Source organism: Grus americana, chromosome 17 (assembly GCF_028858705.1).
Source record: "Grus americana isolate bGruAme1 chromosome 17, bGruAme1.mat, whole genome shotgun sequence".
NCBI classification, from domain to species: Eukaryota; Metazoa; Chordata; class Aves; order Gruiformes; family Gruidae; genus Grus; species Grus americana.
Window position 1 is genome coordinate 8,186,984 of NC_072868.1, and position 27,525 is coordinate 8,214,508.

Below are 27,525 nucleotides of genomic sequence, written 5' to 3' on the forward strand. Positions count from 1 at the left end.
TGACAATATCTGACCACTGCTAAGAAAATGAGATCTCTGTCCTTTGCTACAGACATCTATTGACATGCAAAGAAGCTAAAGTTCCTTTTATTCCTTATCTTTTTGTAACATTTCACCATGATATGCCTGAGGTGGTGCGGTGCCAGATCTCCTTTGCTCCCGTGCCTCCAGCATTGCACATGATGATGTCCTCTAATACTATTTTCTGCTTTTCTAGAAGCATCTAATCCACAGTCTCTCTGAAGTGGGAACACTCTGCCCATACCCACTGCTAGTACAACAGCATAATCAGCTGCAAAAAATCAATGGGTGGGTTTTATAAATCCCAGTTCAGTATTCAGCAAGGCATTAACATCTGTTGTGATCAATATTTTAGAGCAAGTCTGTTTGATAAAAAGTTACAGTAAAGCCATTAGCTTCCTCCTGAATAGCTAAATAACTCACAGGAGTAAGTCTAATCACTTTAAGCTTGTTGCATTTGAAAGTAAGCAGAAAATTCAGAGTAAAGAGGCAGTATAGCCAGCTGGATCGTGTTTCTTACAAGCTGCTGTACTGGGAATGAAGTACTTTCAGGTTTTTAATGGCTCCTGGGGTATGCTGGAGTCAAATCTGGAAAAAAAAAAAAGTCTCTCTTATCATTTGGTTTGATGATAGTCTTTACGATAATTTGGCTGGTAAGTGCTAGCAGCTAGTCAGCGCAGAAATTATACCCTTTCGTTTTGAAAGTCTGCAGAAATGGAACTATTGGATGCATGGGCATCATAAGATGCCACGAAGGTTAAAGCAAAGAAACATTATGGTAGCATCAGGAAAATAAAGGGTATTTGTGTACAGAATACCTGTTGTTAGGGCACTGGGTGTAGCTGTCCGCGCCGTACACCGCTCAGGGTGAGCAGCCCACGCTGCTCCGACCCACCTGCCTGTGTAAAGCGGTGAGGAGGGGGGTCTGCCCGGGACGGGGACACTGCGGACACCGAGGGGTCCCGGGACTCGCCCTGCCGCAGCGCCCCAGCCCCACCGTCCGGGCAGGCGGTACCGGGGCTCCTCCCGTCCTGTCCCGTCCCGTCCCGCCCCGCCGCCTTCCCCCGTTCAGCGGCGGGGCCAGGGCGCGGGGGAGGCGGGCCGGCTCCTTCCCACTCGGCGCTCGCTCCCGCCGCCTTTAAGCCGACAACCGTGCCGGGCTGCGGGGAGCGAAGGGCTGCGGAGGCGCCGTGCCGCCATGGCGGGGTGTCCCCGCTGGGCTGCCGTGCTGGCGCTGCTGGTGCTGCCGGCCCTGCCCCGCCGTGCCGCCGCCGGCTGCGCCTCCCGCGGGCTGTGCTGCCCGGGCCGCGACCCGGCCTGCCTGAGCACCGGCTGGCGGCCCGACGGCTCCCACGGGCCCTGCTACTGCGACCAGGCGTGCGCCCGCACCCTCGACTGCTGCCACGACTACGCCGAGGCCTGCCCAGGTGAGTGGCCGGCGGGGCTGGGGCTGTCCTGGGTCCGGCTGTCCTCGCTGCATCCCGAGCTGACCGGCATCTGCCTGCCCTCGGGGCTCCGGCTGCGTTTAAAAGCGTCGCCGGGCTCCGCTTTGCTTGTGGGAAAAGCGAGAGGGGGCAGGCGGGGATGCAGGTGGCTGGAGGAGGGATGCTGCCGACGCTTTGCTTCCCACCCAGGTTGCGGGTCTCAGAGATGCTGAAGTCCCCCGGGTTGCCCTGGGGCAGGTAGCTGGCAGGGTGCTTCAGGATGCTGCGTGTTTGTACAGGACCAGAAATGTGAAATGGGACGTTTCCAGACTGAGTCAGAATCCCTCGATTCCTTTGCCTCTTGAGGGTTGGATGGGATCAAATCTGCTGCTCGCGTTAATCTGCACATCCTTGCAAAAGGCATCGAGAGCTGCAGCGTGTAGCTGCAGCTCCGGCATTTGATCTGATGAGAGCCTGGAGCATGGTGCCTGTGCGGCTGAGTGCCGGGGTCTGCGGGCAGCGCTGCCTTCCTGGGGAGTGCAGCAGCACTCCCTCCATAAAAGTCATCCGCTAAAGTGCAGATCTGAGTTAAGGAGATAAGATATTTTAGTGAGTGGTGCAACCTCATATTCCCTTCCCACAAACAGCATCCTCAGGGAGTCTTCTCTGTTCACATAGTGCCTTATTTATTATTTTTTTTAATCTGCATAGCTGTGCCTCAGCAGAGTTTTGCTCTAGGCAGATGGGCAGACATTCCCGGGATTTAATTGCCTTTTTCCTTTCAAGAGAGAGCTGGAAAATGAGTGGGAAATTAGTTCATTCTGGTGTGATTTAGACAAGCTATGTCTGTGAGCGAGGACAGGCTGGCAGGTCTGGAGACCAACAACTCCCAAGAGCAGCAGAGAGCAGTGAGCATAAAAGTGCCGCGCTCTGGAACCCATAAACCTGCCTCCCCCCTGCCCTGAGGCAGGGCACCAGGTCTGCAGGGGTGCAGCTTGGCTGTCCTGCTGTTGGGGCTGTCTGGGGAGGGCTCTGGTGGTTGGTGCTGGATGCCCCAGTGCCTTCGATGTCTGAGCACGGTTGGGCTGTTGGGCACTTCTTCAGTACTGCTGCATCTGAATCGTGCTGCTCTTGGCAGTCATCTGGGATGACTGGGCTGGAGGGGAACCCCTCGCATCTATTCTTCGTAGTACAGAAGAATAATAAGAAAAATGTGTTTGTGAGCCCTTCATGAGGGAATAGCGAAGAGCAGTCGCCGCTCCCTGTCTGTGCTGGGACCCTTGCAGCCGTACCGTGTCACAGCTGCAGCCCTTGCTGCCAGCCCGGTGCCATCCTGTGGCTCACTGGAGGAATAACACCATCCTGCTTACAGAGGTCTGGTGAGAAAGCTGGTTTTGTGCAGGATGAGATATTTGTGCATTATTTCTTGTGATTCATTTGTGCTGGATGTAAGGGCCCCAGTTCTACTTTGACTTGTTTTGCCTTTGTCGCCTGGCCTTTTTTCAGTAGTTTTCTTTATTCTCACCACTAAAGAGCTGTTTTATCAAACTGACTTGTAAAGCAAAATATTAAGGCAAAAGGATTAATATCTGATGCTAAACCAAACTGAAAAGAGCAGAAGATTCTCAATAAATGAGATGCACAGAAGGATTATAATGTTGGGTAGCCTGCAATCCAACGCACGGTCTTGTTTTGCGGTGCATTGCTGCAAGTGCAGCCCTTAGTGTACGTAACGTGGTGGGTGCTGACTTTACCTGGTTGCTGTGTGTGTGAGGCACCCAGTGGCTGAACCAGCAAGGTAGGAATGTTGATCAGACACCTACTCACTGGTGTGGCTGAAGATTGATGTCCTTAGAAGTGCTGGTGTGGTGCAGTGTCATACACTGGCCCAATTCAGTCACAAGATACAGAAATGCAAGGAGAAGGACTGTAGCCAACTGAGAATATGTGGAAAAAAAAAAATATATGACTTTGGGCTGACCTGCAAGTGTTTTTCTCCAGAGGTATTGTTCTTGATGCTTAGGTTGTGTTGGTTAAATACAATTGATCGAGTATATCATGGGCTTTTGTCTGAGGTTACCTATTAGAGAGACCAGCAGGTAAATGCTCTTGTGCTCTTGAGTGATTCTCTGTTATTCCTGATAGTTCCCTCCAAAGGTCTGATCATGTGAAACGCAACTATGGACATGCTCATGGGGAAGAGGTCACAAAAGGGAATATACGACACAGGGAATGGTACCAGTGTGTTTCAGACTGAATGGATGGGGTGTTGAATGCTACAGGAAGACATTTCTTCAGCTGCTTGGAGGCTGAAGCTTAGGAGTTTAGCACGGTGGATACTGTGTGAGAGCAAGTAGGGATGTTCAATGATGTGAAGATTTTTGAAGCATTACTTAGTGCCAGTTCCCTGAATTTAAAGTCATGAGTCACATCCTCAAAATATTTTGGGATTGGTTCCAACACATACAAAGTGGAAGCCATTGCATCGTATTTTGCTTCTTGAACTCACCTCCAGCCTGCCATGCGATGGTGCAAACTGCATGGCTGGTCATTATTTGCCATGTGCCATCTGACAAGAGAAGTCAGTAATATTTTAGGCTTTATCTGCATGAAAGGTCTACAACACCCTCTGTTTCCTCCTGCTCTTTAGCCTCTTCTCTTACCACTCAGTTTGACCTTGTCTAATTTTAAATCTTTTCTCAGTTCATCTGGTGCAGGTCCCAGTTTGCAGGGGAGGCTTGCAGCAGTGTAGCTAGAGGGAGGTGACTGGCCCCATGTAGACTAGCTTGGATGGTTGGACCTTCTAGGCAGGTAGTTTCCTGGGAACTGCCCAACACAACTGTGGGACAGGTGTGAAATAAGGACAGTTGTGTCAAAAAGTGTCTTTTCTGGAGAAGGCTCATCACTTGCATCATTCCTGTAACCTTCCACATTCCTGTTTGTTACTCTTCCTCCAGTTATCCCCTGTGTCGTATCTCAGTGGAGCAGCTGGAGTGGCTGTGCAGAGCCTTGCAAGACAACATATCGTGTTCGGAGGAGGCACGTCATCCAGGAGCCCAGGAATGGAGGAGAGGCATGTCCTCCTCTGGAGGAGAGGGCTGGCTGCGTGGAGTACTGGACTCGGCAAGGAACAGAGTGCAAACAGTCCCTGAGTAAGTCCGCTGAAAATGTAAGTGCCTGGGTAATCGGGGGGAGGACTCTTGTTTGGGTCAGCAGAGCTGATCTTTCTTCTCTGTATTTGAAAAGAGTTTTCAGACGCCTGCATGTTTGCTCTGGGCCTGCCTGGTGTAACTGAGAACCGAGCTCTTCACACAGGGGCTTAGAGATCTCCTTCCCGGGACAGTATTGGAAAGTAGTGCCTGCCCTTTGCTGTGGTCTGCTGTGCTTCAGAAGTGAAATACTACAGGCCTGTTATGATCTTACAAGTGTAAATCTCTGGAAATTTTGATAGAGTTTGTAGATTTATGCCTGTTTAAAACTTCCATAAATGGGTGTTGAGCATTATTTTTTTTTCCTTTTTATTATTTTTTATTTTATGAGTCATCTGTAAAAAGTCATGAAGGAGCAATACCCATCAAAGGCAAGGAGCAGAGTGCAGGCAGAGGAGACCTCCAACTAGTTTCTAGAGAAAAACGCCTGATTTCAGTTTGTTCAGATCAACTTTTCATTACATACCTTTACTGATTTTTAGAGGAATTGCTTGTCATTTTGGTGGTATTTTGGGGTTAGAATCTGTCCAGTCTGGATGTTGGCTACAACTGACTTCTTCAAACCTGTTGAGAATTGGTATTAAGTGAATATTGCCTCCCCGCTCTGTCTTTTGGGTGCGCCTGATAAGTAGGCTCACTCTGCTCAGGCAAAAATCTGCAACAATACAGGTTCTCTTTTCAGTGAAATGGTTGATGGTCATGCATAATATGAAAATACAAAGTTAGAAATTTTTTTTGTCTCCTGCTGAAGATAAACCCGTATGACATTAAAAGCCCATCTTTACTGTTTTGCAGACATATCAGCCTTAGTGCAGTATTGCCACTTACGGTATGTACTCTTTCTCTTTGATACACACAGTCCCAGCACTAATAACAACAGGAGGGTTTGGAAAAGCGAGGAAAAAAAGAGCTGCAGCTGATGGCAGTGAAAGAGCAGGGTAAGTTGGAGGCTCAGCACAGGGGCACAGTCATACTCCACTTGCAGTGTGTCTCTGCTTGCAGTTTTGGGCCCAGCTTTTTGCCGATGAGAATTGGCGCTTCCCAGCAGAAGGGCGGCACTGGAGCAGGGTGCTGCTCTCCCCTCAGCGACAGCAATCCCTGCGGTGCCTCTGAAGGCCATGGGTCTGCCTTGATGTAAGGCCAGTACAAGACTGAAATTCAGCTCTTTGTTCGTGGCATCGCTGCTGTTTAAAATTGTGTGGTCAAAAGCCAAAGACTATTCACTTCAGCTCTTCCTCCTGTGGACTCTGGTGCAGTTTGCACTTTTTTTGCATAAATGGAGTTAATTCTCAGGGGGCAGAGTTTGCTACCTTGTTGCATGGGAAACTCATCCCCCTTGCATTTCAGCCCCCCTTGGCTGGCACGCTGGTGTGGCACAGCACAGGTACAGGCAGGGTTGTGCAGAAAGCTCTCTGTTGCATTTTACCTTCTGAGACACGGCCATCTCTGTGGGTGCCGCTCTGCCTCCGGGCTGGTGCCTCAAACACGGGGGAGCTGGCATCAGCCTTCCCAGGCCTCTTCTTTCCCAGCTGGGGTCATCACTAGCAGCGACACGGTTCTGATGGGAAAGGTTATCTTCCACCATGTGACCCCTCGTATGGAGTTTTGCAAAGTAGTTATTCTCCAGGGGATCTTATTGCAGTCCCTGGTGGTTTGCCTGTTTCTTGTTGAGAGCTGCCATTCCTGTAAAGACTGTGTGGAGTTTCCCAGAGCTGCAGCATGAAGCAGCCACGCACTTGTTGATTTCTTCCCCACATGCTGTTCTGCATATAAGTATTTCCATAGTGCCTGGGTGCATCCATCACCTTCACTTAAGTGTCTGAAGGAAAGAGCATCTGTTCACCCTGAGCTGCCCTTGGAGTCCTCATTAGTTGAGCCTTCTCCCTGTAAAATTCAAAAATGTGAGCACAGCTTTATTGCATGCATATTTATCCTCGCTCTCTTTCCCTCAGACAAGACAAGGAAGCAAGCTGCTCACATGGTTCGGTGTGCCACTTGAAGGTGTTTGGAAATCCCCAGGATGACTGATATACAACCAGTCTAGACTAGAACCCAATTCTCTGCTGTCTTTATAGACGATTACTGAACTTCCTTGGTTTTCCCCTCCAAACAAGGCCAGTTCTTTTGGACTTTCCTCTCAGGTTTGGTTAAAAGCAGAAGCACGGAGGGCAGAAGTGCTGTGTCAATCTGGTAGTCCTTCCACCGAGATGTGACAATCTCACTCTGTCTCTTAGGAAGGAGATCATCACACGGAAAACCTGTACAGACCAAATCTTAGCTCCTGTCGCAAGTTACTCTACAAAACCCATTAGAAGTAACTGAGAGCAGATGATGGAGAAAGCATGGTTCAGCAAATGGACACCAGACCTGGAATCAGAAGACCTGTGTGTTTGTTGTGGGGTTTTTTGCCTTTAGTCAAACGCTTGACCAATCTGTGTCTCTATTTGTAAAAACAGATGCCAGTAATACCTGCTATTTTTTGATACGTCAGTTGAAAACCAGCAGAGTAGCTTTATTCCCCATTTAACCTTGTCAAAATGCAGGTACACCACATGTTCTGGTTTTTATGACCTGGGGTTTGTTTGGTTTTTGTTTTTCTTCATTAGTGATCTATGGTCACCCAGTTTAGTCTGGCTCTTCCAGTCCCATGGAGGGCTCTAATCCGGTTACTGAACTAACTCGGTTATTTTGGTTGCAGGTACTGTGTTGAATTCCAGCTTGTGGCCATCACGCCGGGCTGCTGGCACAGCCACCACTCGTACACTCACTGGATGCAGTATCTCAGGGAGGGCCACACCGTCTGCGTGGAGTGTCAGCACCCGGCTTTAGACTCCAGAAGTCTACATTGTTACGGGGATGGCAGTGGAAGCAAAAAGTAAGAGTTTTAACTTTTGTTTTCATGTTGAATTTTTCATTCTTCTCCCTTGATCTGCTCATCCCAGAGCACTGTACGCATATTAACTGGTGTTTGTTACATACCATGAGTTTCTTGCAGAGATTAAATGACCTGGTGAAGCTCACGTATTAAATCAGTGGCAGAGCCAGGACTGAAGTGTAGGAGTACCTGCACTTACTTTGCTGCACTGACTTTTAAGTGGCACAGTTGCGGAGTTTGTGGATTTTGTTTCTACACATGACCCTTTATGGGTATTTCTGGTGAGTGTTTTAGGGACCTGGGGTATGTGCTGGCACCTGAGGTTGGATGGAAGTACTGTTACATCTTTGCACTTTCAGCATCCTATCCCAGGAAATCTGAAGCAGCTTTGGGACAATTGATGGGGACCACCCAGGTTGTACAAATTGGGTAGACTCCAACAAAGAAGAAGGGAATGACTTGAAGCTGCAAAACACATCTGCTGCAGAGCCAGCAGCAGGGGAGTTCTGGCTCCCAAGCCAGTGCTTGGTCACTGGAGGTGCAGCTTCTGCATTGCTTTTATCCTGCTACTCTTAACCCTGTTGTTAGCTTATTAAAGGCATCCTCTGAAACTGGTTAGCAGCCCTGCCTGAGAAAATCATTGCCCATCAGTGCTGGGCAGCGATATTTTAAAACTTATATAAATGTTGAAATAAGCATGTTCATTTGAATCAGAAACTCTAACCTAGGATTATCAGACCTCAAGCACATAATGTATTGCATTACCAAGAATGCCAATAATGGGCTTTTTTAGGCAGGGTTTTTCTCAGGCTTTTAGTAAGAGGAAGTCACGTTAGAGTCTTTTCCTTCCCTGCCTCAGCTTATTATGTACAAAGGTTCCAAAAGCTTTTAGATGAAGATGGAAAAAAAGCTAACTGATGTGGGCAGGAGTAGCTCTTACCTGCATTCAACATGTAAATGATTATAAAAGCCTACAATAATGTTATTTTACTAAAACCTTGGAGCCAGACAGGAACATCAGATTAAGCAAAATAAATAAATAAATAAAAATTCAGGAATTCATTTCCTCGCTGGGCTGCAAAAAGAGGGGGGCATTTTCATCTGCCTGATCTGGTGAATGGCACTGTACATGGAATGGAAGCACAGAGAAAATGGGACTGTGTCCTTTAGGAATGATGATCTGATCATTGGGTGTTGGCTGGGATTTGCTGGCCAGATGCGGAGGACAGGAATGGGATGCTTGTAAGGAAAAGTGGAAGAAGATGGGAAAGCAACTGCTGCCCTGAGAAAGAGGATGGTGGGAGGCCAAAGCTGATGCATGAGCCTAGGATGCAGCGTGTTGAATTTGCCCAGATGGACTCACAAGTCTCTGGTTGTTTACTCAGTTCACCCTCATTTTGAATTTTTGCTGGTGTAACTGCCAGGGACATGGACAGTTTGTGGTAACCTCGGAGTGGTGGCTGTCCCGGCTGACCTGTGCCATCGCATGCTGGCCCAAGTCTCCGGGGCTGCTGGCCAAGGCTGTGTGGGGAAGCGTGCACAGCTGCTGCTGTCCCACCCACGCCATGCCTGCGCTTTGCTTCTCGCCCTGTCAGTTCAGCAGCTTGTGCCAGTGTTTAGTTCCCCGAGATACTGTTCCAAGAGTGACTCCCAGGAAGGAAAACATCTGACAGAGTTTAAAATAAACTCAGCAATGCTGGTATATTTTGATGAGTATTTCCTAATTATCTTCTTGTGTCTAAGTGGAGTCTGGCTTATAAATGCTTCAAGTTAGAGAGAGATGCTTGTTATCTGTGCCTTCCACCTGTCTCCCACTCTGTAGAAGATGCTAGTTCATTTTAAGCCCTGTTATGCAAGCTCAGGAGGTTTCCCAAAGTCCTTGATTTATGGCCAGATCTGTGGCCATCAGGCGAGGATAGCTAGGATAATCTAGCTTGCATTGGCTTGTTTCTTCTAGAAGGTTATGAGATAAACAAGGTAGAGCATCAAGCTGGGAAATTGATCTGTTAATTTTGGATTGTCTTCTGAAAGATCTACAAATAAAGCACAGACTTGACATCTTTGAAATTGTTACTCAGCCTTTGTCTAGGAGGATCAGCTGCTCTTCATCATCTGGAGCAAAATGCGGTGGTTGTAGCACATAAATGTCCGGACTGCAGCAGTTTATGCCCATGCTCATAGGCCAGAGGGAGACAGAGGATGATGAACTTGATTTATAGCAAAGTCAGGATTTCCCTTCCCCATCCGCAAGATGAGACTAAGCAAGTTTAGCTTATGTGTTTAAGGAGTAAAGCCTTTAAAGGCAAAGCTGCAGCCCAGAGTTTTCAAGGGTATGGGGCTGCTCTGTGCACAGCCTGCTCTATCTGGGATCTTAATCCTCCTTGTGCAGATTCTGGTATTTTGAAATGACCCCAAGCCGAAAGAAAAAAATACAGTGAGCCTTTTCCAACCATGTGTGATGCATAAACCTCTGCTCTGGAGCATGACATCTCATTAAACCAAGGGCAGGGTTGTCTTTGTGGAGCTAGAGCAATAATTCCAGTTTCCACAGAACTATAAACCAAGCAGAAGGTAAAGGTCTGTTGGACTATTCTGTGAGCAGCTCTCTGTAGAGTAAGAGCTGATCCTGTTGTGGTGTTTGTGCTTCTCCAAAGGTCAGGGCTGGGACATATTGATTTGAGGAATTCCCTTAAACCACTAAATGCCAAAATCTGGGAAGGGGCACAGTGCTATAGCAAAATTTCAGTTTCTGTGGCCGTTAGGCCAGCATTTGTTGTGCAGCCACTGTTTGTGAAAAGTGCCCTGCTTGGTTGTTTTAATAGGATATTTCTCTGTTCAATTCTGGTCAATATATTGATGGACTGACTGGGAGAAAAAGTGTTGGTTGCTTGGTTGTTTTGCCCTCTACTTAACAGGCCTGTGAGTAACCTTGTTCCAACACTTGTGCGTCTGGTACCTCCAGCCAGCTGCCATCCGGAGGCTGTGATGGTGTGCAGCTCTTAGCAAGGTGGAAAAGCTTAGGGAAGTGTTCCACTAACGTGGTTATCCAAAGACGCTCGTGTCCCTGCACCTGCTCTCAGACATGTGCTGTGTATTGCGTGCTAGGCACTTACTCAACATCTCGATGGCTGTGGGTGGCAATAGAGCTCTGCCTGCTGAGATTTCACATGGTGTTATAAAGAAAAACGGAGAAAGAGGTGTTTTGCCCACTTTGCAACCTGTCAAGTGTTTCAATACAGGAGTTATGGGGATGTCAGTGTGCTTTGTGAGTTGTTGCACGCAATGCTGGGCACCTCAAGGGAATGTTTCTGTGAATCGTTTTGGAATTAACATTATGTGCTGCTCTGGGTTCTTCTGGTCCAGTGTTCCTGACTGACTGTGGCTTTACTTCACACTATTATAATCTTTTGGGGGTCACTGTGGTTGCTGCTTCTTTACAGGAGTAGAAAGGCAGAATTGGGTCCATGGAGTGAAAAATCGATGTTAGCAAACTAGATGGGATTTACTGGGTGATTTAAGCCCTTGTTGTACAAGTGACTGCCCTGCAGTGGAGGTCATCATCTTTCTTTCAAAGATCATCAACTTTCTCCCTCTTGTGACTGTGTTTCAGGAATCAGCTGTTGCACTGGCAGGCAGTGGGGAACCCTCGATGCAAGGGAACCTGGAAGAGAATTCGCCAGCTGGACACTTGCTCCTGTCCTTCTGTTCACAGCTTCTTGTTCATCTAACTTCTCCTGACAGTCCCAGCAAGCGAGTGCTGTGATGGCTTCTCTGGCACCAACGTGCGGCAGCAGTAGGAACCACAACCAAAACAATGACTTCTCCATGTCAGAGGCTACGCCACTTACTTTCAAGAGGTTGCTGTCTGTACTCAGACATCCTGAATCCTCTCTGTCTGTGTGTATTCCCCGATTTCCAAAGAAATCAGGCTGTCTGTGAAGCGCCAATCTCTTTCTGCCCATCCATCCCTGAGAGAGGCCTGTCTGACCCTGATGACTTCTTGCAAATTCCCCCTTTCTTGAGAGGAACGAGAATTCACCAAATAAGAAATCAGACAAAAAGGGCCATAGGTTTAATTATTATTTTTCTAAAGTCTCAATGAAGAATCAACAATGCAAAATAAATTAACTCAAGTGCCTTCTTTTCATGGCAATGGCACTTCATGGATGCTTCCTGCTTGTGCTTATAAGTATTTTCCTTTTATTTTCATCCTCCCTGGTCTCATCATTTCATATTGATCCTCAGTCTTACAGAGGGTTGGATCTTGCACTGCTGAGATAATGGCAAAACTTAGAAATGAGCCTGTTCACATCTGTGAGAATAGAAGGTTCCAGCCATAAATGGGCCCTTGGAGTTCAGGTTTCAAGGAGCATCTCCAAGTTGCCCCAAAACACAGTGCAGTCCTCGGGCTCCAAATAGGAAGTCATCCCAGCTGTACCAGGAGGGCTAGCTATAGCCTTGTATTTTTTACTGGAAAATATTTTAAATATATTCTTTATATTCCTCTGATTAATATTCATACTTTTCTATGAATGAAAATAAAGGAGACTGGAGACATTCTCCCAGTGTGTATCTAATTGATTAATCTGCGTAGTGCCATCTCTTTAGCGCCTGAACCTGCCTAATTTGTTCCAGCCAATCTTGCCGCTGACACCTCTGCAGGTAAGACTGGAGGAAAAGTCGCTGCTGTCCAGTTCCACCACTACTCAGGATTTACAGGTGGGAGTCCAGCACCATGACCTACCGCTATGCGGAAGTGCATGGGATATTTCTTTTAATATACGCATACTTCTGAATCTGCTTAAACAAAATTACAGAAAGGACTTGTGCTTTGTGGCAGAGCACTGCAGTGGTGAGCGACAAGGTAATTAAATTGGTCAAAACCCAGGTGAGTGGCTGGGGGTGGCTCCAGAAGAGAGTTTTAATGCTGAAGTCTGACTTTAGCCTAGATTTGGATCATGAAACCCATCTAGTGACCATGTTGAGGATCTTTCATGAAAATATGAAAGGGCACAGAGGATATGCGCGTGAGATGCTCAGAGGTGTGTGTGTAGTACGGTGACGAGAGGTCTGAAAGCGCTGATGCCTCCTGGCCAGTGCAGTAGGGATCTGAGAGCAAGACTCTGCTCTTTATTGTATGTTGCAAGCTGTCTCCTTGGATTAATGACTCTGTGGGGTGATCTTATCCCAGAGTAGCAAGATTTTTAAGGGAAAAAAAAAAAAACAAACAAGGTTTGTGCTTCACTGTATGACATAGCTTGTAACTAACTTGTGGCCTGCTTAGGAGTACTCGCTGGTTTGTGAGTAGAGGGACGCGATCCCCTGAGGGGTGACTTGGGAATAAATAACTAGAGTACATCGTTTTGGTTTCTGCAGTCAGGAATTTCTATCAAGCTGTAAGCCAGTTTCATTTTCTTGGTGGAGATACGTACTAACTGTAGCATTTAGTCATTGGAAGGTTTTTCTTTATCCTGCAGAAGCCCCATATTGGGCCACAGGGCTGTAAAGAGGCGGCCGGTCATTTCAGGAGCAGAATGGAGCTGGCTGTTGGAAACATTTTTCATTTTCAAAATCTACCCAGATTTTTGATAGCATGAAACCCTGCTCTTATCAGATGCTTTCAGAATTGAGTACTGAGGCTATAAAGGATGCAATTTTTGCTTAATAATGCTTAAAAAACTTACTCTTCCAAAAGTTGCATTCACCCCAGTGCCCCTCTCCTACAACATCAGAGCCAGGTGGGTAGGAAAAGACTGTATTGCAAAGTTATAAATGATAGTGTCAAGTGGGAAAAGCTTTTATTCTAATCAATGAAACAATGTGGCACCTTAAAGCACGTTAATTGCAATCCCTTTAATTTACTGAGTACTTCAGCATTAGCTGTAGTATATTTGTGTGTAAGACTTTTATTAAATTATCATAGTACTTGCTGTCAAATATTTAGTCCTGACACTAACCTGTTTTGTTGTGAACCTTTCAGGAAATGGTGATTGGCACCTACCATGAGTAAATGGAGTGAAAACCCCTCCCTGACCCCAGCCCTTGTTGAAAGTAGCAGACTACCCTCCTGCTTCAGTGTCTTGAGAATAAGTGAGCCTTAAGAGAGGTCCTTTTGATAATACTTTGTCCTATTCTGGCTCACAGTAAATTTACTAAAATGCATTTTAGGTTGACTGAAACTGCGTGTGAATTCATGCCACATTTGATGATTACTCATAGATGGAGACAGGAAAGAGGGGTTTAGAAGTGATGAAATGGTTTTATACCTCCTACGTGAAGTGTTTTGATCTTTCACTCTGGAATTTTATTTCAAGATTTAAACAATCTAACAAAATATCTAATTGTTTTCAAGTTTCTGTTTCATGGAAAATATTGGAGAAACCCCCTCCCCCCCCCATTCTGAATGGGCCAAAGTTATTTATTTATCGACAGTGGTCTTTTTTGGAGAGACAGCTGTGATACTAAATCAGTCAGCACAAAGCAGTCTGCTCCTGCGCTGGTCAGGGTTTTCTTTGCTGCTGCCTCATCCCTGAGAGCTGGTAACATGCGGTCCTAACAAGAGCTACTGATGTGGCACGGTAGGACATCCAGTCTTTTGCTTCTGCCACCATAGTCTGGGGGTGCAGGAATATGTAAGAATTAGTCCCTGAGGACCCTCAGAACAGCTGTATTTCTACACAGGCTATGTCACTTGATGAAACAAGACATTTCAAATGTCTCAGTGCATCAGCACATCTTAAAAAAGGCTGCGCAGCGCGCTGGCTTCACCTCCACACCATGGGTAACTCTATGAACAAATCCTATTGGTAATTCCTGGGGTTAGGAAGGAGAGATGCAAGTGTGCATGTGAGAGACAGTGCAAGCAAGAGTGAGCCTTTTAAGTACAAGAAGATAATGAAGCTGTCAGATCACTTTCCCTGCAAATGAAGATTAGCTCATGATGTAAACACATACTGGGTCCTGCCCGTTTCTCCCTAAGGACTTCAGCATCGTCCATCGTAATAATCTCCATAATTTCTGCAGCCTGAGTTTTGGGAAAGATAAGATTATTGAAAATCCAAGGCAAAATACTCCTGAAAAATGGCTTTGTACAGTAACCAAGCAAGGCAGCCTCACATTGAGGAGAGGCTGTTCACCAAAGATGACAGCTGTTCCCATGACAACGCTAAACCCCTTTCACCATTGGTTATCATCAGGAGAACATCTCCCACAGCAAGTACATGAAGCCAGGAGCTGAGTCCTCATCTCCCATAAATCACCCTGTTGAGCACCGCTAACAAGGCACTGTCTGCTGTGCACGCGCAGCTCCACCTTCTAGGCACCAGCCAGGCTCCAGATGAAAGGAAGAGCAAGTAAAGCCAAAGCACCAGTGAGTTGGATTTAGGTAAAAGGAAAATTTGAGCTTGACTGATGTTCCTACACTTCCCTCTGCTTGCCAGCTGAGGCTCTCAATTTTTAATGATGAAAAGCCAAGCAAAAATCCGGGCCACTTTACAAACTGCTGAAGAAGCCATGTGACTTTGTTGTAGAGAAATCTTTCATGGGATGGAGATAGAGGGAGGCCCTGGGAGAATTCTGCTTTTCTAACCCTGTAATGTCCAGCCTCTGATTCAGCTATTTTTCTTCTGCATTTGAACCAGAAGGTGGTAAAAGACCATTTTTTCACCATGGGATCTTCATTAGGCCTATCAGCTCCCTCAGTGTCATGATATGTGGGTCTCAGCTTCTGCAGTCATCTGAATATATGAGAATCTGCTTCCCCTTTTTTTTTTTTCTCTCTTCAAGGAAAAAGCCCTTATGCATTTGGAAAAAAGATTTTAAATGTGCCCAGAAAGCTCAGGAGCCAAAGGTGTAAAGAAAAAGAACAGGAAAAAATTGTAATTTTCTTAAATACCCTTGTTGCTCTAAAGGCAAACTTTTTTCTTTTGCTCAGTGGCCAGAGGAGTTGAGCACATTCTGCTTGAATGGTAGGAGTTAGCAATACTTCTCCATAAATACTGTTCTGTTATCTTTAGCTTCTCAGACCTAATTTATTTTTTTAATCCTGAATTTTGAGTATTTTGAGTCTTTAAATATTAAGATCACTGACTTTTTTTTCTTTTTGTGAGTAAGTTTTTTCTGAAGTTCTTTCCAGTTATAACTTCAGTTGCTTGGTGATACTCGTGATACTGCAAGTGGAGAAGCAGAGGTGAGAAAGGAGAGGAGAGCCTGAACCAGCAGAGGTTATTCTGTTCTCTCCAGGTCTCCGCAGCTTAAAACCACAAAACACTGTATTAGCAAGAGACTCACCTCCTTTTTAAATCCACAGGGATACGCAGGGTCTCCAGGCTGCTGCTCTGTGGTACCCCCAGTTGCTCTCATCCCGTGAGACGTGTATACAACTCAGTGTGACGCTGGTGGGACCCAGACGTGCATTCAGAACAGGCTGTGCTTGGCTGCATGCTGTAAACATCTTAAATTGATATTAGAAAGGGAGAAAGCTGGAACCATGGTGCAGTTTATATCACAATATTACCCTCTTTTTCATGTGCTCAGGCACAGTGTGTGACCCCATGCTCCCCCAAAGCCATGAGTTCCACACCTTGGTCTATGCTGGAAGCGAGGTGCAAGGTTTTTCTTTATCACCATTCCCTGATCCTCAGGGCTGAAGAGCTGATCCCTGCGCAGAGGTCAGCATCACTCTGCTTCTGTGCATTGCTGTCTTGCTGTTGCTGTGCTCAGTGCTTGTTTTTCTTGAGCTTTGTTGTGGCCTTTCCATGCTACTAATTGTGTGCTTTTGAATTACTGGAAGGGTGTTGCAGGGTGATGCCAGCACTAATGGGCTTTCACCTTCCTCCGATTTCATACCAATCCTCAGACCAATTAACCAATTATTGATTTATTCCTTGCATCATATTTCAGCCATTAACAGGTGGAGCAGAGGCTGTCTGAAAGATGGGAGCTGCTTGGTCCATTCTGCTAGTGGTGAAAGCTGATGCTGCCTTGGCTGGCCTAATCCTGTGCATTTCTGCTCACCCACAAGCTAAGCCTGATCTGTGAACACTCAGAGCTCCTGTCTGAGAGCACAAAATGCAGCTGGACATCTTCCCCCTCTGAGTGCAAGTGCATCTACATCTGTGGTGGGGTCCTCTGAAGCAGCACGTGTGACCCAATTCTGCATCCTGGCTGCTGGGACAACTGGTGGAATGTAGGAGAGCATCTCCAGAAAACAGTGGATGACTGTGTTGGAAGGATAGTAGCTGGAGAAACTGCATTTCTCCCACACAACAACAGGATACTGTTATTTTTCCTCTCTCTGTTTTAACTTTGTCCAGCAGCTGGATGCAATATGGAAGCAGATCCCTGAAATCCTTTAACAGTGAAGGTGGCTTAAAGCTCGATTTCAATTCAAGGGGATAAACGAACGAGCAGTTTCACAAACAATGCTCAGGCGCAATGTGCGTCACCTCACTCACCTCTCCCCCCTCAGCTCCCTGCTGGGGCATCGACTGTGCGTGTTTGGGCACAGCAGTGTGAAAACAGCCTGTAATCACCATGGAGAGAGCCGATCACGTACAGTTCTGAAATCCCATGGCCGTGGAGCTTGTGTTCTGATTGGCTTTTCCCCCTTAGTCTGTCTGTTTAGGGCAAATCCTGACAGGTAGAAGGGTTCATGTGCTGAGCTCCTCTGCGTGCTGTGCTCTGACTGATAACATCATTTGCCCACTTCAAGAACAAAGTCATAAGTCACTCATTTTTCTAAGGCAGGGGAAAAAAGCTTACATATGCCCAAGAAAAGCACTATTTGTTATGCCGGCTAGGCTGGAAAGTCTTAGTTACAGCGTGTACTGAGGACCGACAGCCAACCCCAAAGCCCACGGGGGCACGAGCCCCCGGAGCACAGCCACCACCCGAGGCGGCACGCTTGTGTGCGAGGGAGAAGCACGGCGTAAGGCTACTCTTTTGGCCTCTAACAGCTAAACAAATGGGAAAGGAGCTGTGTTGTGAGAAAGGGAGAGCACTTGGGGCAGTGGGAGGAATATCAGGGCTTTAGGCAGGAACCAGTTCCCCCTAAAAGTGAAATTATCATCAGCTGCGAGGTTGCCAAAATGAGTTGCAGTCTTCTCTGCACAAAATGACCCTTAAATAAGCCTGCTACCAGCACAGGTCTATGAAATATTAACACTTCTTATGTAAGACACAATTTCTTCTTCTTGTAGTCTTCAAAGGTGTCTGGCTTCCACAGGACCGATTGTTACATTTACGTATTGGGAATGGTTTATTAAACAGCTGTAATTGTGCAAATGCAATGGCAAATGTTTCCTTTATGGTAGTAAGTTTCAGTAAAAATGGCTTAATGACTGTATTGAAGTCATTTATTGGGAAATGTGGAAGCCATGCAGTTAAGCAAACGCATTTTCCAGGATTATGATAATCCAGGTTTTTCCCCTCGGGCAGGTGGGAAACGGGCCGCACCGGTGCCAGTTAGCCCCGCCCACCACTCTTCCCACAATCACCTGGGAAAGGGGCGGGGCCACCGCCTCCCCTCAGGGAGGCTCAAGGGCGTCTCCAGAGGTGGTACGCTGCTGTGTTATCGCTTAATTATAGCTTTTGAGCTAAGCTAGTATGGCAGATGTGTTTTGACATTCTGAAGCGTCTTTTTGAGGTAAGAACTTAAGGACAAGTCAAAGTTACTCAGCATATATAGCAGAAAGTACACTTTTTTTGGGGGGGGTTGTCAGTAATTTTGTATAGAGTGTTTGAGTGTTTGGGGGTGGTTTAATAATCTGTGCTTTATTTATTTATTATTTTCGGGGCAAGTGCATGCACCATCTGGTGCTGGTGAGGTACTGGGCCTCTCAGGGTGATCCAGGGAAAGTCAAACCAGTGCTATGGACAGGCCATGCCCAGTGCTGCCGGTAAGGAGCAGTGCCTGGCTGCAGCCCTCCACCTCTGCCTCCAGGCAGTGATGACCCTAGCAGGCTGGAGACCTCCCTACCCATGTTGCCTGCAGCCACCTGAAGGGCTGCACTTAACCTCACAGGGATCCCTTGGCACTAGCCAGCCTGGCCCTCACCCGCTGGTGGGAGGCGGAACCAGCCCCACCTCGACACCGTTGTCCAGAGAGGTTGTGGCAGCCACATCCCTGGAAGTATTCAGGATGTAGGGTGCCCCAGGTTGGATGGGGCTTTGGGCAGCCTGGTCTAGAGGATGATGTGCCTGCCCATGGCAGGGGGTTGGAACTAGATGATCTCTGAGGTCCCTTCCAACCCAAACCATTCTGTGATTTTACCATGCTGCTCCCTGGCACTATGGACATGCCAGCTGCAAATGCAGCTAAGGCTGAGGAGAGTGAAGGGACAACACACACTCCGAAAGCCATCTCCAGCATATAACCCCCCCACAGGCTCATGCATGGTGCTGCTGCAGCTGCCCACACTATTACCCCCGGGGAGCAGCAGCCGCCTCACACACAGGCAACAGAAGATGCTGCTCACATCTGGGAGGACATGCAGCAATGTCTGCATCACATCAGCTTGGCCTGTCCCAGAGACACGAGTGGGTAGCAGATGGAGTGCCGTTGTGTGAGCACTGCAGAGCAGCAGCAAGCAGGGACGGGCTGCGCTGGCGGCCTGTGAGCCCCAGGAACGGGCGGCAAGCACAGCCCTCAGCCAGAGCTCCGGTACTCTGCACCCAGTGACGCCCGCGGGCCGCAGTACTGGAGTGTAGCGAGGGCAGCGCTGTGCGCCGCGGGATGTATTGCGCATGCGTAGACCTGCTGGCTGCAGCACTGTCTTGGACTCGGGGAAGGGCAGTGGAGAGCGTTCCCTGCCAGGCTGCTCTTGCGCGAGGTGGTTTGCACGCAGCAGGTGTCAGCAGGGAGCACGGCGGGCTGCCGCGCTGCAGGCGCTCGAGGGGCAGCAGTAGGCGCGGTAGTGCCGGGCGCTGCAGTACTGGGTCGTAGTCGAGAGGAGGCAGCCATGTAGCACTGCGCCTGCACGAGATTTTTGCCTGTAACGTAATGTGACGTAAGCTTTCCACTAGCCTCCGCGGAACAGCCCACCGATGGGCCACTGCGGCAGTGGTCTGTTCGGGCCAGGCTGAGGGGAGCAGCGCGGCCTCCCCGTTCCCCGGCCGGGCCTGCCGTGTGGCGAAGGCCTTTGGGAGCCCCCGGTGTTCCGGGGTGACGCCGGCTATCCTGTGTGTCACCCGCAGGTGGCGGCCCCGAGGCAGGGTCTGGGGCGGTCTCGGGTCGGTGGGAGTTTTGCGACAAGGCTTGAGGATTATTGGGTGGCCCCTGGGCGCGTTGGGGACCCCGAGTCGGGCTGTGGCGTGTTTTAGGGCTGATGGGAGCTTCGGGGCAGGTTTTGATAGCGTGTGGGGACAGGTGGAAGCTTTGGGGCAGGGCTGGATGAGTTTTGGAGTTGGTGGAAGTTTTGAGTTACAGCTCAAAGCTCCCAGGGCCTTGGTGCAGGTGCTTGTTTGCATTTCCCTGACTGCTCTTGCCTTGTGATAGCTAGCTTGTAAAGGTCTGCAGATATTCACCTGTAGTTTTTCGAGGCAATGTGCGGTCATTCCCTAATATTCTAGAGTTAATGCAATTTTCAAACACACATATACTATTACTGTAGGGCGTTAAAGCCAGACTAAAAATTTCTGCAACTGCAGTAAACCTGTTGAAGTCAGACAAAATCAGCTGTACTCACCCATGCATGATGGTCAAGCAAGGCTAGCAACTGCTCCTAAGCAATGTTCTTCCATGTATCTCAACTCAGACTCTCTGTTATGTCATTTTGTTTGTCAGCCAGCACTTCTTGATGGATATGTAGCAAATCCATCACCCTATGGAAACATGAAGCAAAAATCAATGTTCTGCAGAAAAACATGAAAAAATAAACTCAGTGTATAAGCATATAGGCCAATCTAATACATGCAAGCAAGGTAAATGAGAATATACAAGCTGCAAATACACCTCATGCTTACCTCCTTTTAGGGGCAGAATAGGATGATCATTGGGCTTCCTGTAGGAGACAGAGGGCTGGTTAGGTTAGACTACGAATCCTTTAGAGGTTGATTTTTCTGGAACTTTGTGTCCACATTTTGGACATAACTGCACTCTCCCTGTTGTTCAATTAGTGCAGAAGCGAGATGATCCACTTATAATGCCTGTACAGTAATTGCTCTGTGTTATTATTAGTGCCTGCTCTGCCACCTGGGTGGATGGTATTCTGCTGCCTACTCATTTCCCTGAAATTAGGTACTTCAGGGGGGTCTAAGCAGACAGGATTACAACCGGGCTGTCGAGGGCGAAAGACTGCTATAGTCCAGACTGTTGCTAAACAGTCTCTCTCAGAGCAGGTGAAGCTTTGATCCAACCCCAGGGTAATGCAATTTCAATGCTATTGGTACTTGCTTTCATTCGCTTCTGCTTTGTAACAGTGCCACTCCCATAGTATCACTGAATGTGAAACTCCTTATTGTAAGCCTTTTCTTGTCTCAGAAATTTTAAGGCAGGAATTTTTATGACTGCTTGTTTAAATTCAGTGAAAGGAGTAGCATATTCCTTGTTCCAGCTCCATTCCAATCCTTTCCAGTAACTTTCATCACAGTCTGCTGATACCAGCAAAGTTACCTTTGCACTGCTTGAAAAATTAAATTCTCCTAAAGCTGCTTTGAATTAGAGTTGAGAAGAAGCAACTTTTATTCCACGTAGAGCTTTAATCTTTATCTATCTGTCTTCCCATTTCACCGGTTACAATTACTGGCGTAGCACTAATTGAACCTTACAGAAATTGATCTCTAAACTTTATAATTTAGGTAGTTCTCCCACTTCCTCTTCCGTAGCATCAGTCACTTGACAACCATCTACCTAGAATAATAACTTGGTGCTTTGTAGCTTTTAAAAGACAATGCCTCATCATGCACAAATATATGTGTATGTATCATACTTTGTGTTACATATACAGACTTTGCAGTACATGTTGGTGACCTATTCTCCTCGTCACCAGGAAAAACTTGGTTTCTCTTCTTTGAAGATGGAGGTAGCTTTCAATTGGATCTATTTGACTTTATTACTTCAGTGTGTTCATATTAGTCTGGTGTCTTTAGCCACGACAATCTAAAAACTAAGCACAGTGTCTTTCTATTTTAATAGATGCATGTAAGATTACAAACAGAACCATCTGAAGCAAAGCTAAGCAAGATACTGTTAACAATAGCTACAGGGTGCAAGTGGGAGACAGAAATAATGAACAATTGTTATCAATAGTTACCTTAGTTAACCAGGCTGGAACACTTCCTTCTGTAGGAGCTTCTGGTGATATCAGGGGTCTGCTGAACCCATTCACAGATCTTGCCTGTTGTATTTTAAAATTTGCTGTCATTGGCTCCATCTATAACAAACAAATGAACTTTACATTTCAATTGAGATGCTGTCAAATTTATGCATGTTCTTTTTTTCTGGTGGTAGTTTCTTTGTTTTCTTTCCCTCAAAGGAAAGGTCCTAATACATCACTTGCCATCATGTACTACAGGGTTAAAATTTTGGAATCATTAAATACAACAGTTAAACTTTGGTTATTAGGCAGGTAGGAGCATTATCTCGCACTCACCTGCAACATCTTCCATGAAACACTGGGTTTATTCTGGTTCAGTATTCTACTATTCAGTATTCTCTCTCAAACCTTCATATATACATGTTTAACCCCTACTTCTCTCAACCTACAAGATAGATGGTGTTTAATGAACTTCCAGAAACCGTAGGCCATCATTCAACCAAAACCAGATCCGTAGGTGTAAGAACAGTGTCGACCCTCTCAAACAAAGCTAGCAGTATGTAAATTCAGGAACTCCTCTTACAAAAGCCTCTATAGCACTGTTGTTATTATTGGGTAATGCTCAATGGAGCAATAGTATGTGAAAGAGCACTGATACATTTACAGTTATTCCAGAGGATTCATCTCACTGTCCTCCTTCCAAAAGTGTTCATAGCATTGAGTTTGGTGACTAAAACGTCACCAAAAAACCCAAGTACCCTTCACGCCTTAACAAGCAAGTGAGCTATTTTACATTGATGGGCTTTCATTGGTAATGAATGCTATTCTGTCAGAGTGACCAGCACAAAAGTCCTTCCAAATGTAATTTCAGTGTGACAGGTACAGTACTTAGTCCAGGATCCTCTCTATAGCTTGTCACCTGTTTGAGACACTGTACTTCCTTTGTCTAGCTCATTTGTGTGACTTGATGTACTTCTGTAATGCAGAGATTTGTAATAGAAATATCAAGGTTGAAATTAATGAATTACACATAGAAACATATGTATGAAAGCACCAGAAGAAATGACAAGAAAAGAAGGGATGAAAGAATGGTGTGACTCGACAGCACCAGCAGCTCATTGAGAACACGGTCAAAGTCTTGAAGCACACAGACTGGGAAAATGAAGAATAGCCTTAAACTACAGACAGACTGCTCACAGAACAGGAGACAAAAGGATGGGCAGTCAATCAACAACGTTGCTGAATGACTCATGGACCTGGGTCCCTGAAGGGTACAAAAGGCACTTCCAAAACGAGCACATGGTCACCCAACAAAAAGAACCCAGGAAACATGATGATGACTCCAAATCTGGCATCCTTTGTCCTCTGTTTCACCACAAATAATCCTGGTTGGACTAGCCAGACATACGCGTCTTGGTCCTTGTTAAAATGCTGGTATGGAAAACAAGTATGAAAGACTGACTGAATTAAATCTATAGGAGAATGAACATGAGCAATTGAAATCAGTTTCATTTACAATAAAATCACCTTCCTCTTTTATACAGTCTCACAATTAGCTTTGCTATATTCATTTTACATCAGTAGCCGCTCCCAGCTGATAATTTTAAAATTTCAGTTAAAATAGTGTCTGCTTACAGAAGAAGGTCAAAGAAGAGAGCAAGCTATTTTGGGAAGTGAGGACAGAGCAAGCTTGAAATAGCTTGCCTTTTTGAGGCAATACTTTTTTCCCCCTTTTGCCCAAAGGAAGAGACTTGGCACACTTCCAGTTTCTGCTATTATACCAATGACTTATTTCACAGTTCACAAAGAAGAAATAACTGTTAAAACAAGTTGGTTTCTTAAAATTAGCCCTGAGTATGAAATTACAGGAAATGTCCTAAACATTTTTGTATAGTGACACATGCGCAACTGTGCTAATATTAATATGAGCAACCTGAACAGAGGTTCTGTTTACCTGAATGTGAGGCTTAGAAACCAGATTTCAGATGCAAACCATAAATTGCAGGTTAGAAATCCCTGCAGATTTTGTGTTTTCTCAGAATGCTACCGAGCATTTTAAATTGAATGGAAAGAAAAAGCAAGAATCATTTGCAGAATCATTTGCAATAGTCAATGCTGTTATTGTTAATACCAACAGCAGTAGTTTAAAAATTGTGGGATATTTGGTACCAGTGACCTGTTCATTCCCTGTGTAGCCACCAAGTCATGCCAATGGTTATTCTGCTAAACACAAAAGATAATTACTGCAGTATCGTTTATTATGAGGTTATTTTCTCAAAATTCAAAGGGAAACATTATTCCGATATTTTTATCATAAAAGATGCGATTAAATAGGACAAAAGGGCTGACAGTAATGTTCTGGGATGGACTTAGGATATCAAATTACTTAGAGTGTCAAGTCATGGCACTTCTCTTGCTGGTTTCCCTAGCTATATAATAGGGATGTTATTCACTACAGATACTAACTTTAAAAAATAAAATAAAAAAAAATTCAAGATAAGCCAATAGTGTTATGGATGTTCTTGCTATGCAATTATTATGCTTCCAGGGACACAAAATGGATACTATCAAAGTCATAATATCTGTAAATAAGAACATGTTACTTATCCATGTCCCTTCCCTTCTTTCACAGTTAAAAGTCGCTTCAGACTTTCAAAAGTAAATCCTGTACAATATAGTAAGTTTCTGCAGTTGAACCTATCTCATGGTTACAAATCACAGCAGCCACCATTCTCTTACAAGGCAAAGCACTTGCCTTCTTGTACAGCTAGAGAAGTTTCGTCTCATCCATAAACAGAAACATACAAGGCAGCGTCTTTAATGTTTTAATGCTTCTTTAAACCTGCAGTGAGACTCACTTAAGTCTCTAAAATGCAAATATAGGCTGATCTATTGCCTTGGAATTAATCCTCAGAAAGTCCCTTGGTTTGATTTTTGTGTTTCTTGTTCACCAGTCTCTTCCCAAATCTTGTTCACTCTTTATTCCAGTCAGACTCATAGATTCAGTCTAGTTTGGGAACTAAATGGATGATACTCTATTTTAGCCATAGTCGTGCATTCCAAACTGACCAGATGCTTTATTGCTGGAGGAACTCAAAACAAGCACAGGATAGCTTCAAAGCTGAGATGTCACACTGGTGGGTAGAAATGTCTTCAGTCCGATTTGAAGCCGAGAAAAGCCATGTGGCTGTGAGTAAAGGAGCTACAGAGGCAGCACTTGTGTACAGTGCTAGATTCTGCAGAACAGGTTTGGTTAGCTTAGGTTAATGCTATGCCAGGGACTGGGGAGAAAACCTTCTCAAAACCATGATACAGTGTTTGCAGCCCAGTATACTGTGGGCATGACCTGTTCTTGGCACTCAGATTCCAAAGAATTCTCTTTCAGAGGCAGCATCAGACACAATTATCCACTATGGAATATACAATGAATACCTAACTATCTAGTTACAGCCCTTCTAAACCCCTAAGTGCCTATCTGACTGCCTCTGCTGCAAGAAAATAGAATAAGGAAGGGGACAGAAATGCACGGTAGAGCTGTGGGGAGCACCCAGGAGAAAAGGAATTGCTGGTGTGGATGGTAATCACTGCTTCTAGGAGAGGTATCCCTTACTCCCACAGTAGCTGCCACCCGTGACAGCAGAGTGTATCCTGCTTGGCAGCAGTAACACTGGTGGGATTTCTAGCACTCTGACGCAAAAAAAAAAGGCATCTTGCTGACTCCCCAGCAGCCTCTGTCCTTGGCAGTTTCCTATTTTGCAGACTGTTGGAGCTGAAGTCCAGCTCTCACCAGTCCACTGCCAAAGGAGCTGGCAAATTGTGGAACATTACCTAAAGCATCCTAGTTATGTGCAGCCACAGTGTAGAGCGCTACATGATATCCTGCTAAAAGGAGAAAACGTCTAGCTATGAGTGAAAAGATTTGTGGCCAGAGATGCACGCACTTAGTTCCAGGTGAAATTCTTAGGACAATTTCAGCAGTGCCAAAATACCAATGCTATTCTAGTGGTACTGTTGCTGTAGCCGTAACGGTCCAAGGTTACACAACAAACAAGATTTGCAGGGTGAAATGGTCACTTACAGTTGCTTACTAGGCCAGCAGATGCTACTGGAAAACATGGAAAAGTTATGGGCATGTGAGATTTCTTACACTGGGGCTTGCTAATTCTATTTTAGAGAGCATGTTGGATTTCAGTACAGAAATTGAATTCTTTTTCTTTTATATCAAAAGTATACAGAAGAAACGGGATGAGTTTCAATGTGAGAACTAGTGGATCTTAAATGAAGAAAGGAAATGTTTAAAGCATTATTTACACAACTCATAATTACCGTGTGAAACTCATTGCTCTAAGGTACAAAAAACCCAATGAACTTTAATGGATTCTAAAAAGGAGGCAGCTTTTCTCTGCACAAGAAAAATATGTGGTTATTTTCAGATCACTTATGTAAATTCCTTCTTTCAGGGAGAAAGTACCCAAGTGACTGAAGGTAGGACAGATTTTCCCTTCAATTGAGAAAGACTGCTGTGAGGCTTCCTTGTGATTCTTATTAACTGGCTTATACTGGCAGAAACAGGAACCTCAGCTGGTGCAATGCTGGACAGATACAGTGCTAACATTCCTCTGTTTCTATGTGAGACGTGCTATTACTTCTTTGAGATGAGCAGTTCTTAAGATGAACATGACACACAAGAAGTCTGCAGGCTTGTGTGTCATATTAGTCAGGAACTTGGTAACCCTTTACCATAGGACACCACACAAAGTTTATTCACTGTGGGTAAGTCAGTCACAGCAATAAAGCAATAGCAAGGCAAATGAGACTGAATCAACACTGGATGCAGAATACTTAGTTTCCCTATTAAGGTCCTGTCTACATCCTATAGTTCAGCGTCAAGTACCAGGAGTATGCAACAGGGGAAAAAGTATCACTGCCACAGCTTTGACATCAAAATAAATTCCCCGAGGACAGCTCAGCTACACACGTATACATTATCCTTGACAAATGTGCATTCAGTCCATTCTTAATCTCCATGGAAAAAACAATTAACATTTTTACAACCTACCTAGAGGGTCTAGCTGAGTACTTCATTTATTTTACGTTTCACTTCAGTGTCTTTAGTCAAAGACTGAAGTTTTTAAGACCATGACTCCTCAACTGGCTTCCTTTTTCTGCAACTACTTTTCACCTTTTTCAAAAATCATCATATCTCTGCAGTTGCCTCTCTTTTAGACTGATCCAACTTGATCCTTCTAATTTTTTTTAAGCTCTCCTTTCTCTGTATTCTTGACATCATCCAGCTGAGGTTAGCCCAGGGCTAACACAATACTTCAGATGAAGTCTTACTAACAACAGAAAACAGCATATTTATCAAATGTCAAAGCTCCAAGGCAGCTTTTAATGGCACTTCAGTCTCTATGCGCTTCCAGTTTGACAGTGATCCATTGAAACAATGCAGCATTTGTTTTTCTTACAGCAAGTTATGCAGTTAACTAATAGAAATCTTGTGTAATCAGTGTTTCCAAAGTGTGCTTATGAAAATACCGTGTGGGATCTTGTTGCAAATCAAAGTCGGTATGTATGATAGCTGCCACTTCTTTCTTCTCCTCTGGTGTATTGATCTGTCAAGGAAAAAAAATTAGATGGGCTTGACTGACTTCTTGGCAGCTCCATGCTAGCTGTTAATCATCTTCTAGATGCTAACAAGTTTATCTATTTCAGTATTTTCCAGGAATTGACATCAAACT

The 27,525-nt window shown here is 45.6% G+C and overlaps 2 protein-coding genes across 3 annotated transcripts in view; both read left to right on the top strand.

Annotated features, from left to right (window-relative positions):
* The first annotated feature begins 1,124 nt into the window (after window positions 1–1,124).
* Window positions 1,125–12,089, top strand: LOC129214441 (somatomedin-B and thrombospondin type-1 domain-containing protein-like). The gene is made up of 5 exons (XM_054846028.1): window positions 1,125–1,448; window positions 4,403–4,597; window positions 5,514–5,592; window positions 7,353–7,529; window positions 11,140–12,089. The coding sequence occupies exons 1-5, from the start codon at window positions 1,220–1,222 to the stop codon at window positions 11,255–11,257; spliced, it is 798 nt and encodes a 265-aa protein (XP_054702003.1). The 5' UTR covers window positions 1,125–1,219; the 3' UTR covers window positions 11,258–12,089.
* Window positions 12,090–18,035: 5,946 nt separating this feature from the next.
* Window positions 18,036–27,525, top strand: part of LOC129214440 (protein-glutamine gamma-glutamyltransferase E-like) — a 29,107-nt gene continuing 19,617 nt past the window's right edge. The window contains exon 1 of one of the 2 annotated variants that reach the window (XM_054846026.1): window positions 18,036–18,174. The gene's annotated coding sequence lies outside the window, so the exon portion shown is untranslated. The remainder of the gene's footprint in view (window positions 18,175–27,525) is intronic. The other variant, XM_054846027.1, reaches the window with a different exon arrangement.

Coding starts and splice junctions, on each gene's coding strand:
- LOC129214441 (XM_054846028.1), top strand. CDS start 1,220: ATGGCGGGGTGTCCCCGCTGGGCTGCCGTGCTGGCGCTGCTGGTGCTG. Junction 4,598..5,513: donor AGAGTGCAAACAGTCCCTGA/GTAAGTCCGCTG, acceptor TGATACACACAG/TCCCAGCACTAATAACAACA. Junction 5,593..7,352: donor GATGGCAGTGAAAGAGCAGG/GTAAGTTGGAGG, acceptor TTTTGGTTGCAG/GTACTGTGTTGAATTCCAGC.